Source organism: Lycium barbarum, chromosome 5 (assembly GCF_019175385.1).
Source record: "Lycium barbarum isolate Lr01 chromosome 5, ASM1917538v2, whole genome shotgun sequence".
In the NCBI taxonomy this organism is placed as follows: Eukaryota; Viridiplantae; Streptophyta; class Magnoliopsida; order Solanales; family Solanaceae; genus Lycium; species Lycium barbarum.
Genome location: NC_083341.1, coordinates 124,439,730 through 124,452,712, shown reverse-complemented (window position 1 = coordinate 124,452,712; position 12,983 = coordinate 124,439,730). Strand labels below are relative to the sequence as shown.

At 33.5% G+C, this 12,983-nt stretch overlaps 1 protein-coding gene across 3 annotated transcripts; it reads left to right on the top strand.

Annotated features, from left to right (window-relative positions):
• Positions 1-2,683: 2,683 nt before the first annotated feature.
• Positions 2,684-7,870, top strand: LOC132641385 (U-box domain-containing protein 45). Of its 3 annotated transcripts, none has more exons than XM_060358360.1 (3): positions 2,684-3,343; positions 3,814-4,767; positions 7,028-7,870. In XM_060358360.1, the coding sequence occupies exons 1-2, from the start codon at positions 2,853-2,855 to the stop codon at positions 4,724-4,726; spliced, it is 1,404 nt and encodes a 467-aa protein (XP_060214343.1). In that variant the 5' UTR covers positions 2,684-2,852; the 3' UTR covers positions 4,727-4,767; positions 7,028-7,870. The 3 variants fall into 3 exon arrangements, with proteins under 3 accessions (XP_060214343.1, XP_060214344.1, XP_060214342.1); XM_060358361.1 differs by lacking the exon at positions 7,028-7,870 and adding an exon at positions 6,211-6,472; XM_060358359.1 differs by lacking the exon at positions 7,028-7,870 and having other exon boundaries at positions 3,814-5,009.
• Positions 7,871-12,983: the final 5,113 nt, after the last annotated feature.

Sequence of the window (12,983 nt, the reverse complement as noted above, 5' to 3'; positions counted from 1 at the left end):
CGGCCATGATGAAAACCGGACCAAATGATGCCCTTCCTTTGCTTCGGTCCAAACATTCCTCCGGTTCAGGACGGGAGCCTTTATGCGCGTTCTTGTTCCTTTCTTCCTTCGGTCTTTGATCTCACCGGTTTAACATATATCCGATTTTTACCGTATACAATTACAGTTGTAAGTTGAAAAATTAACTGGTTCTCTTTTATCATACTTTATGGTGCGAATATATTTAAGCTTTGTTTACTTTGAGCATTGTAATGACGACTAAGGATTACTAAGCAATTGACATTTTAAAATGATTTAGGGATGAAATGGAAGCAAAGGAAGGAGAAAGGGACCTTTGCTGCTGGAGAATTGAATATTTTTCTTCCATGCCTACACCCTTTGAAAGCTAGAGGCTGCCTAACGAAAATTTGGAGTGAACTATAGTAGAGAAATTACTCTAGAAATGTATTTATTGGTTTAATTTTTTTCCTTTTGAAATTAATTAGCTAATTTGATTTTGCTTGATTTGTAATGACAGAATTCGAAGCTATTTAATTCAACATTCATGTTCTTAAATCTCACTCCCAATATTCTTTTACAATTCATTTGGATTCCTCTGAATTTGTGCCTCTTATATTCTCTCATTCCCAGTTCTGTTATTCCCTCCGTACACTTTTACTTGTCACGTTTTGACTTTTCACGCTGTTTAAGAAATAATGATTAAGATAGATATTTTACCACAATACTCCTATTAAATGGTGCGTACAATAGACCCGCGCATAGCAGGAGCTTAGTGCAGCGGACTGCCCTTTTTACCCCTATTAAATGGTGTATAATTGTATTGGAGTTGGGAAAATGATTTGAAATGAGTAATAAATGCTAAGGGTAAAATAAGTTCTTTTTTTTTTTTTTTTTTTATCTTACCTTGATATGTAAAAATTGACAAGTAAAAAATGAAAATCTATAAAAGAAATAGTGGATAAATAAAAGTGAATGGAAGGAGTACTATTCTTTTCAGATTACTTTAAATTGTTGAAGTGTTCTTACCATTTTTAGTTTTACGCACTCGACTTAATAAATTCTTACAGTACTATTCTATTCATGTACTTTAATTGTTAATGGATATACACAAAAGGAAAAAGAGAAAATATATTATTACATTAATTTTAAAATAATCTCCAACTTAACCCAATTTTAGACCATACAAATTTATTGCTTGATATTTACTTTATTTTCTTTATATGTATTCACTTTTCTTGTATCACATATCTAATAAGCTTGGGGTGTGTTTGATATTTGTGAAAAATATTTTTTCTAAAAATATTCCATGAAAAATGTTTTCTAAAAAAATAGACCCTTAAAAAAAACAGGTCACCAGCCCTTTTTAGCCATTTCAACCCAACCAATTCAGCCCAACTAAATTTTGAGCTAATCTTAACCCAACCTATTAATTAGCTCAACTCACCATTTTGACTTGCCCAAATTCAACCCAACCTGCCACGTGACACCCCTACTTAAAGTAAAAACAATTTAATTTCAGTATTTTTTGTATTGTTTAATATGAAAAATATCTACAAAAATATCTTGCAATATCAAAGCTTTTAATTATTTACATTTTATTTATGAGTTAATTTTATTGATTTCATCATACTTTATTGATTTCATCATATAATAATATTATAACATTAAATATTTTGGACATTTAATTAAATATTGTAATATCTTTTTGCAATTCAAAATAATTTGAAAAGACGTTATAGTGGTCAGCTGTTAGCTGTATTTGTCCTTTCATTTCATTCATGTAATTAGCTAGAGACTAGAGTTCTCTAGGTACTAAGTCAAATTTGTCGGTAGATTATCACAGACTGACTTATTACGAGCAGATTTTTTTTTTAAAAAAAAATACAAATTTAAATTCTAAATAAAACAAGTCTATAAATATATATTTCATCTGTCTCAATTTATGTGATATTTTTTTATTTTTCGAGAGTCAAGCAGGAAATTTTTTACCGCGATTTATTCATAAGGCCTTTTAGATATTTTAAATTGTTAATTTGGTGACTTATATTACTCTCAGTCCAATTTAAGTGTCTTAATTTCTTTTTTTGATTTATCTCAAAAAAGAGTGTCTCTTCCTATATTTAGTAAGTTAACAATTCAAATAACTTATTTGACAAGTTTATAACCACAAGATTTAACTAACTTTTTATTACTTTACACATCTTTAAGTTAAGATAACAAAATTCAAAAGTATCTCTTTATTTCTTAAACCTCATGCTAAGTCAAACTAAGACACTTAGAACCCGTTTGGCCATAAGAATTATTCACTTTTTTCAAAAATTAATGTTTAGCCACGAAAATTTCAAATATAATTTCAAGTTGTATTTGGAATTTGAAAAAGAAGAAAAACTTGTTTTTCAAGTTTTTTTTCACAATCAAAACAAGAGTACATTTCAATAAAAAAAATATTATTTGTAAAAACTATGGCCACTCCAATTCTAAAATTCCAAAAAAGGTGATTTTTATTATTTTTTTATTTCTATGGCCAAACGTCTACTTAAAATAACACGGAAGGAGTACCTTTTATATTTTTGTTTAATTTAATTTTTAAATATGTAAATTAAAATAACTTAAAGATTATATCTATTCGAACAGTATCGCACAATAAATTGGAACCGAGGAGTAATAATTATAGTAGGGACAGAGACAGAGAGAGAGAGTGTGTAATTAATTATAGTAGGACTCTTGGCAGTTCCCCAGCAAAGCAGTGAGCAAGCACTCTTCATCAGTCTCCACTCCTCGAGCATTACATTACACCTCAGTTTCATTTCAACATTTCTAGGTGTAAGTAATGCTGCATTAACAAAATCCGAATGGGCAAGTGTCATCATCCCGGCTGGAACAATGTTCCCTCTTCCTTCTTCCGCCGCATGATCCTCGACGCCCTCCGCTGCGGCGGCGGAGGCAGAGGTCACAAGAAGCGTTCTCCTCCAGATCAGCCACCACCCAGATCTGAATGTGAATACAAGAAACCTCCCGGATCCGACAACAAGTTGTCGGATCTCTTGAGGTTGTCTGAGTTGTCAGAGGACAACGAGGAGGAGGAAGACATCGGGCGCAAGATGCAAATGTTGGAGGAGTTGAAAAGAGTAGTGAAATGCTTACAGAGTAGTGATAGTAGCTGTGTTTTGGATGGAGCTAAGGAAGTACGTCGACTTACTAAGGATGATTCTCAAGCAAGAACTAACTTAGCTTTGCTTGGAGCAATTCCACCACTCATCTCATTACTTGATGATTCACAAGATTCCGTTTCTCACATTGCCTCTCTCTATGCTCTCCTTAACCTTGCTATTGCCAATGATCCGTAAGTTTTCACTCTTGCATTTCGCATTACTCCCTCCCTCCATCCCTGATATAAGAGGACCCGTTTGACCATAGAATTTTGCAATTTCTTTTCACTTTATTCGGAAATCCGGGTTTGGCCAAAAAACACCTAAAACCTTATTTTCGCTTTTCTAACTTTCGGTACATTCAAAACAACTAAATATTCTAACCAAACACACTTCAACTTCAAAACTCCAAATGAAGTGAAAAATATTTGGTTTTCGTGGCCAAACGCCTACCAAGTTTAACAAAGAAACAAAGGTTGATTTTTGAAAATTGGGGCCTAAAACAAGATATATTTGTGTGGCTGTAAAAAGAAGAAGTTCTAAGTTAAATAATTTTTTTTTTTAAAGGACAAGTGTATCAGACAGAGTGAGTATTATTTTCTAGCCTAGCCTACTAGGAGTACAGATTAGTGGTAACTAATTGTTTGTTTTTATTTAACTGTAGAAACAAAGCAGCTATTGTTAAGTCAGGGGCGATACATAAGATGCTTAAGCTAGTAACTGAATTCCCAAATCCAGAGGTAGCTGAAGCTGTAGTTGCTAATTTTCTTGGGTTGAGTGCTTTGGACTCCAATAAACCCATAATTGGTTCATCCGGAGCAATTGCATTCCTCGTCAAAACTTTGAAGAATGTGGACAACAACACAAATAATAGTTGTCAAGAAGACTCGTTGAGAGCACTTTACAACCTTTCCATCTCGCCATTGAACGTGTTCCCCATACTTGAGACTGATCTCATACAGTATATCATGAGCAAATTGGGAGATATGGATGTAAGCGAGAGAATTCTGTCCATTCTTTGCAATGTAGTATCAGTAGCAGCAGAGGCCCGGAAGGCGATTAATAGTGTACCGGATGCCTTTTCCATGTTGATTGACGTTCTGAGTTGGGCAGATGCACCAGGTTGCCAAGAGAAAGCATCATATATTTTGATGGTGATGGCTCACAAGTCATATGGAGATAGACAGGCAATGATTGAGGCTGGAGTTGCTTCAGCCCTGCTCGAATTGACCCTTCTAGGCAGCACATTGGCTCAAAAGCGGGCATCCAGAATCTTGGAATGCTTGAGGGTGGACAAAGGAAAGCAAGTTTCTGAAAACTATGGAGGTGGTATGAGCGCCGCCATATCTGCCCCACAAGCTTCTACAACATATTCGTCGACTGTTCAATTGAAAGATCGGATGGAGGATGCTATGATGAGTGAAGAGAAAAAAGCAGTGAAGCAATTAGTTCAGCAGAGCTTACAGAATAACATGAAGAGGATAGTGAAGAGGGCTAACCTACCCCATGAATTTCTTCCTTCTGATCATTTGAAAACCCTCACATCAAGCTCAACTTCTAAGAGCGTGCCATTTTGAGATAACTCAGTATTTGGTAGTTTTGAAATTTCTGTTTTAAGGTATGGCTTTGTCTTGGCTCGTCTTTGATGCTGTTGTAGTTTTGGGATAACTATATGGCAGTATAGTAGTACTGGTATATTGTAAATTTTAGTATTAGTATACTACTATAATTAGTTAATCTTCCTTCCTGCTTAGTTTCGTGTTCATGGATATCTACTACTGTTAGAGAGTTCGTACTCGAACTAGATTTAGTTGCTGTAGACCTCCCTTGCTAATAAAAAAGAAGTGGCATTGTTGTTGATCGGAATGGTATACATTTGCTAGATATTCAATAGTATCTGTTATGTTGTGGGAGATATTGCAATAATCTGTCTTTTTGAATTTTGATAATTTAGTTAGCCCTTGATTGTTTTTATGCAATTATTCGCTGAAAGAACTCATTGGGAGATAAAGAGTGAGTTTAAAACAAAAGTAGAGCTCATATTCCATGAGAATGGGTTTTCATTCCCTTGTATGAAAATTGCATACGAGGAGGAGGTTTAGATCCTGCTTCCAAAATAAGAATTGGTTGGTGGTGTTCCTAAATATGTATGGTAGGAAGGAAGCTGTGCATTTCCTTGTTTTTATGCGTGTACGACAACATCTGTAGTTTAAAAGAGCTGTCTGGTCCTGGAAATCTGAGATCTACCATGTCCAAATTTGACTTCGCTACCTAGATAAAAACTGTCGGTGTCAAATGTCAATGAATGAGTTTGAATTAGTTGCCGGCACTAATTCCTTTCATTATTCACTAGAGAGGTTTGAGACTTCTCTCAACAAGCAAAGTAAGATCTTTGTTCCAAAGTCAAACAGTACAAAATTATACATCTTTGTCGTTTGGTTGATTTTGGTAAAAAAGATGTGCTATGTAGCTGTCAAGTTTCCATAACTAACCTTCAATATTACTCCCTTAAATTGGCATAGATAGATGTAGGACATCTTTTTAAATTTACACGACAGGACTAAATATTCATGAGGGAAAAAAGAATAACTAACAAATTGTTGGTCTTGAAAATTAAATAGTTTTTCTTAAGAAGTCAATTGCTGGTGTTTGGTTATAATCAAAAGGATAAACATTAATTTCCTCAATTACAACGGAAGTCAATTTACTTATAACTATCTTAAATCTTAATTTTAACTTCATATTATTAGCGCTAAAAAAGGCATTGCGTTGTTGCTTGAAAGTTTGCTTCAAAGGAAGTTACATAATCTTACATATAGTTGCAAGTGTCGGATAAGTAAAGTTTGAGGTCTAGCAAATAGGAAGCCATGGTGGTAGAGTATTTTATTTTCTTTTCTTTTTTCTGAAACCATTAGTTTAAGTCCGTTTCATAGTCCCCTTCAAACGGTCCATTTTAAACAGTACAGTACCTTCCTTGATGAGTTCCAGGTCCTGTCCATGGTCTCAACAAATATATATTTTTTCTTATTAATCTGACAATCTGAGTTGATTATTTTTTCAGGCAGCAGCAGGGTGTCTTGTCATTTTCCTTGGCATAACATACTCCAGCTATCTAGTATATTACTATTACTATATTTTAGAAATGACAGTAAGGGTGTACGAACACTGCAATGAACAATTGTACAAAGAGTATTGTTAATTGTCCTATAGAACTTGGGCTTATCTCGTTGGCAAACGAATTTGTTTTGCTTCTACTGTGAACATGTGTATAACACTACTGTTAGCAAGCCACGTGTATTCTTCATTTTCCCCCAAATGAACCAAGCTGCTTTCTCTTTGTTCTGTCCCTTTGCTTCTCTAGAGCATGGAGGATGGCAGCTTGGAGGAAAGTGGCCTCTGCCCTTGCCTTCTGCCAAACTCGAATTATTCATCGTGATCTAATTCCGGCGAATATATTGTTTGATCATATTTTTGTCTATAAAATTGGTGGCGTTGGCTTCTCAGCCATGATAAATTAAGAGGTCGTGTTAGTCCACCCTTACAAATCAAGATACGGGTCATGTTGGATCACTTTTCTGCATAGACTCTGAGTACCAAAGGACCGGATTGATCTCTCTCTAAAATCTAACATTTATGCGTTTGGGATGGTTGTCTGAATTATGCTTGGTTTTCTTATGTTTCTTCATGGTGGGTAGTGAGTGACCATGTAAGTGGTCGATTCTATTTCTTTTGAGATTATTTATTAAGGATTCATTCTGCCTCTGAAATTCTCTTGCATTTGCGCTTTAATTTATTTCTATTTTTAGTTCAGTATCGATGATTTTGGGTATTTGATTTAGGCATATACGGTTCTTTGTTTCTTGGTTGATTCTGTACAGGTATGTGGTTATTTGTTCAAATGCTATGAAAATTTTCTACTTAGGTGTACAAAGTGCTGCATCGTTGGGCATACCAGATTCACCAGAAGCAAATTTAATACTTACCAAAAAAGGGAAGAAATTTAATGCAACCAAGATCGTCTGAAAAACTTGTGAGCATGAGCTCTCCTTATAGTCTATAAAACCAGCGCAAAGAGGTTAATCATTGCACATTCAAATTTTCATATCGAGGATGCTGCATGAGTCAGCTTGTGTTAAATTGTGCAGGGAAGAAACAAAAAACTTCTATTGTTTCTTTAATTTCATTCTTTAGTTGACTCTTTTATTGGGTAGAGATTCTTTTGCTAGTTTTGCTGATGTTCAAGTTGAAATTCCAAGTAGAAGGTGTTTACTGTGCAAAGAGATTAAATTGTTCAGGTCGGGGATTTACGTATATGCTTGTTTAATCAGTGACCTGTGAATCTGCCCGTCGAGAAAGTATGGTCATTCCATATCAAATGCTTCTCCGACTGTGTCTACTACTTTCTTGTGACTGACGGTGCTGATCTCATACTAATGTTTTTGTAGCCGGAGTTCCAAATGTAAGTTAATTTGGCATGGAGATAAATTATGATATTCTCACCATAAGTTAACTAGCGTTGATTCTTATATACTTGTAAGTTGGTTATATGTCTGATCTGCTATTTAGTGCAAATGAGTTGTGTTGAATCTGTTCATTCTAAAATTTTGTATCCTGAATTCTATGACGCTAGAAGGTATCTATAGCTATTCTCCCTATTGTTTCAAAGCAAGTATTTAAAGGTCTCTCAGTTATTCCTTTAATTATTGTAGTAACAGATAAAGCTAGGCTCACATTAAGGTATAAGTTTATCAATACTGCTAATTCTGAAAGAGAGATGAATACTGCTAACAGAGTCTTTTGCCTGCACAGTCTATGAGAGGTATACATTCTCTTTGCCTGCACAGTCTATGAGGTATACATTCTCTTAGCTGGGAGTTTCACTCTTTTGCTCAAGGATACTGATCTGTTGACAATAGCAGCACCATTTATGATTATTGGAGTTATGATAAAACCTTCGAGCAACTATCAACTATGGATTGTATCCTGAAATCTGCTATTTTATAGCAAAATATAGCGTCATTATTTTGTATTTGCACTCTAGGAAGTATGGAATCAGAACAAGATGCCCCAAAGCCTATCTTTTCGCAATTAAGGGAGACTGATTATATTGTAGCTTCACAGAAAGAAATAAAGGTATGGCAATGCAAAAAGTGAAAGAATTCTATGCATTTTATAGTAGCTACTATTTAGCGCTTCCTTTAATTTCCTCTTGTGGATGAAATAACCAAAGGGACTTTGTTATTTTTTCTTTTTGTTAGTTAAAATATGATGTATTCCAGCAAAATGGGAGTGGTGCTTGTGAATGAGGTCCAATTAAAGATGATGTAGTGCCTCAAAGAGCCCTGTTTGTCATGGTATTTATGGAACAATGAAAATGAACCATTTTACATATTACTTTTTCCAACTATTCTGAGTCAACTTTCCAGAGTTAGAGTTGATATTCTAGTCAACATGGACCAGGTAAGACCAAATTGGATACTTGAAGGACATTATAATGCTTTGGAGGCATTATGCCAAATGGAGGAAAAATACTTGCCGAGAAATTATTAGGAGGAGAGTGTTTCCTAGTACAGCTGGTTTATCTCCAACTATTTCCCCTTACTACCTGACATTGGCCTCAATAATAGCAGGATACTCTTGTTGACATCCCTGCTTGCTCAGGGCTGACAGGTTGTTGTGTTTTGAAATATATTGTACCCTTGTGACTGTCAATTTAAGCTATAACCAGAAAAAGATTTCTTGGGTCATTTTGTACTTAGCAACCTTACAATCACCCATGGAGACTTCATCGTTTTGCTCTGCTACTTTCAGTTTTCCTTGGAATTGCTGAAGAGATGCGCCGCCATTGCGCTCTATCCATTTAGTTTAGTTCATTTTCTATGTTGCAGCAGCACCGCCAAGTCCTCCTGAGGTCCAGACATCACTGACTTGAGCAGAATATGCAATACCAACCTACAAAACAACTGAATAACAAGCACTATTGAGCAACAATCGAGTTCAACAGAACGTAGATAAAGGGACAACCTTACACCATTCTTATGTCCTCTTTGGCGCACACATATTGTAGACGAGCCATATTATATCCATACCATGTTGTATAAAAAACACTTCTGATTACGGTAATCTATTGACTATGTCATGGGCAATCTTTTCACTGCAATCGAAGGAAAACAAAATTAAATGCCTAACATGTCGGGCCCATTGTGAAAATTTGAGATCTACCATGTCCAAATTGGACTTTGCTGCCTAGATAAAATATGTCAGTGTCAAATGTCAATGAATGAGTTTGAACTAGTTGTCGGCACTAATTCCTTTCATTATCTCAAATTCACTGTCAAGTTTTCATAACTAACCTTCATTATTACTCCCTTAAATTGGGATAGATAGATCTGGGACATCTTTTTAAATTTACACGACATGACGAAATATTCATGAGGGAAAAAGAATAACTGACAAAATCATTGGTCTTGAAAATTAAAATAATTTTTCTTAAGTCATTTGCTGGTGTTTGGTTATATAATTAAAAGGATAAAGATTGATTTCCTCAATTACAGCAGAAGTCATTTTACTTATAAGTCAACTATCTTAAATATTAATTCTAACTTCATATTATTAGCACTAAAAAAGGCATTGTGTTGTTACTTGAAACGTTTGCTTCAAAGGAAGTTACATAATCTTACATATAGTTGCAAGTGTCGGGTTAAGTAAAGTTTGAGGTCTTGGTAGAGTATTTATTTTCTTTTTTCTAAAATCATTAGTTTAAGTGGTTTCAAACGGTCCGTTTTAAACAGTACAATACCTTCCGTGATGAGTTCCGGGCCCAGTTCACTATCTCAACAAAGAGTAATTTTTTCCTCTAATTAATCTAACAATCTGAGATTGATTATTTTTTGGGGCAGCAACAGGGCGTCTTGTCATTTTCCTTAGCATAACATACTCCAGCTACCTAGTAGTACTATATTTTAGAAGCGAACAAGAAGAGGACAACACAACATCAAATTATAGTAGACAATGCAAAGTAAACTGTTGTAGGGATCTATCAATGTTCAATTCATCCTTCATCAGTGTTCGTAGCTTTACTACTGACCCAAAGAAGGTACTAGATTTAATTTGCTTATTATTATTCTAGAAATTCCGGTAGCTTTGCCTCTTCTGTCAACTATGCAGGTGAATGTGAAGAAGACAGGCAAGAAAAGAAATGTCTCCATCTTGGACCACCATAAAAATAGCGTACTAGCAATAATGAGGAATTAACGTGCCAACTTGGTGCAGAGGGCATTACTTTTTCTATATGTTATAAGACACGGTTTTAACATGTCTGTTTTTGGTCAATAAATGGAGAAATCGAGGGTATTGTAGTCTTTAAAGCACATTGCAAGATTAGGTTGCTTATAGAGGTTGTATTCTTTGCTTGTTTTGTTGGACCTTATCAACAACTTTAGAGAAAGTCCACCTTTTCCTTTGTAATTACAGATCATGCCCTCATTTGAAATAAATGTCATTTAATAAGGTGGGGCGATTGGACTTTTCAAATTGACACGTGGGATACTCTACTCTAATTTCCTCTATAAGTGTAAATACTTATATATACCAATCTATATAACAATTGTTAAGTAATTTAATGAGGTAATAGTTCATATTGATTAATCATTATTAATTAAGCCTACTCCCTTTCTTTTTATTTAGCCTTGATATTAAAGAATTTTTTACTTGCCTATTTTAGCAAATCAAGAGAGATTTATAATTTTCTTCTAATATTATCAATAGTCAAATTTAAATTTTTAAAGAATAATTAATAAGATTAGTTTAGTAAAATAGACCCCTAATAAATATTCTTAGGAGAGTGTGAAGGCAGCATAACAAAAGCAAAAAAAAAAAAAAAAAAAAAACTGGTAAACACTGAATACGAATAAGTTTTTACCTTTGTGAGGGGTAAACATAATTCACTATTAAATAACGTGTAATAATTCACTATTCTTTCATATGCAAAACAAACCACCCAATATTTGATTAAGTCTAATACTCCTATGAGTTATTCATATTACATATACTGAAGCTCAAATTTGAGTTTCATGAACTTATCAGAGTTTATATTCTAAATAAAATCTATTAACATAAAAAGGATAAGAACTTGAGACATTTTTCTTTAAAAGTTTTTTAAAAAAAGTTCTTTTATTCCGCTTTCAAATACTTTTATAAGATCAATAAGAAGTTTCTCATTTTAAATATATCAATTTTTTTTTTAATAATTTAAATGATGTTACAAAAAGAAAGAACAAAAGCACAAAAAAATTTACTTCTTTCATTTAAACTTATAGTGTAATTTCGCTAAATATTGACATACACTTTTTTAAATGGGAAAAGGACACAAATGACCGGTTGGGTGAAACTAACCCCACCCTCTAACCCAATTTTTCCCAAACTCAAATTATACCCACTAAACTAATCTCATCCATTAGCCAAAACTTAAATAAGACAATTTCCAAATAAAAAACCAAACACAAAAATGTTTGAGGCGATTTTTATATATAATATGTGTCATTGTGTATAAAATATGTATCAGTACCTATATGTAATGTATAGAAACTGTATAAAATATGAATCACTAAGTTATGTATTATTTTTGTGTATAATATGTATCATTTGTCAATATAATGTGTATCAGCACAGTGCAACTGCCATGTATAGAATAGAAAATTGTATCATTTTTGTATATAATATGTATCATTTTTTGTATATAAAGTGTATATATAGTTCCAGCATGTGTATATAAACTGTATCAGTCTTGTATAGAAAGTGTACCATACGTATAAAAAATGTATAATAAAAACCATATCATTGTTGTATATAATATGTATCACTATTGTATATGTAAAAAAATATATCATATCATTATTGTATAATACGTGTATAATAAATGTATAATTAACGTATAATTTATGTAAAATAAATGTATGATTAATTCCAGCATATGTATATAAACTGTATAATTCTTGTATATAAAGTGTATATATAATTCCAACATATGTATATATGCTGTAGCAGCTCTTTAGTGGCGACTTTTTGTGGCGACTAAAGTCTTTTTTTTAAGCGCCTGGGCTGTTGGGCCGGTCAGCCTTGGCATTATTTTAGGCCGACCGGCCATTTTTTGGCATTATTTTGGGCCGAACGGACACCTAATGGCAGTGGTTAAATGTGAGGTTAGTTTGGCTGAGTGGACACACAGTGTCCTTTTTCCTTTTTAAATATTAACATTTTCGAGTCCATAACTATGGTTTTCAATGTACAAGATCTTGACAAAATAAGATCTTTAAAGTTAAATTATTCTTCAATATAATTAGAGATTGTTTTAAATCTAAAAATAATATCATATAAAATGAAAAAGGTAATAAATTCAACTTTTTCAATGTGGGCGTGGACCCGTACTCCCGAGAGATAATCAACTATAATATTAAATAACATGTTCGTCCAGTGCTTGCTATATTCTTGAATCTAAATTAAGAGTTTAGAATTTAGAACATTGATAGACTATGCATATCCTCATATTTGTTGTTTTGACAAAGATATATTTATAATTTCAATTTGCAAAACCATTCTCACCTAGTTTAACCAATATAAGCAGCAGCTGAGGTTAACTCTATACTTTTGTCGTGTACTTTCTCTATTTTCTAATTCATTGCATTCTTGGACAAGTGCGTTGTACGTGTATGTCAAGTAATCTAGTACAAGCTTATTGAAATATATTATCTCAACATAATAAAAGATAAATTTTAAAAGTAAAATTTCACAATACAAGATATTCCAATAGGTAAACAAAACCACCAGAAAGTATAC

Excerpts from the sequence above, each read along its gene's own strand:
- LOC132641385 (XM_060358360.1), top strand. The coding sequence starts at position 2,853 with ATGGGCAAGTGTCATCATCCCGGCTGGAACAATGTTCCCTCTTCCTTC. Across the intron at positions 3,344-3,813 it reads CTTGCTATTGCCAATGATCC|AAACAAAGCAGCTATTGTTA; the intron begins GTAAGTTTTCAC and ends ATTTAACTGTAG.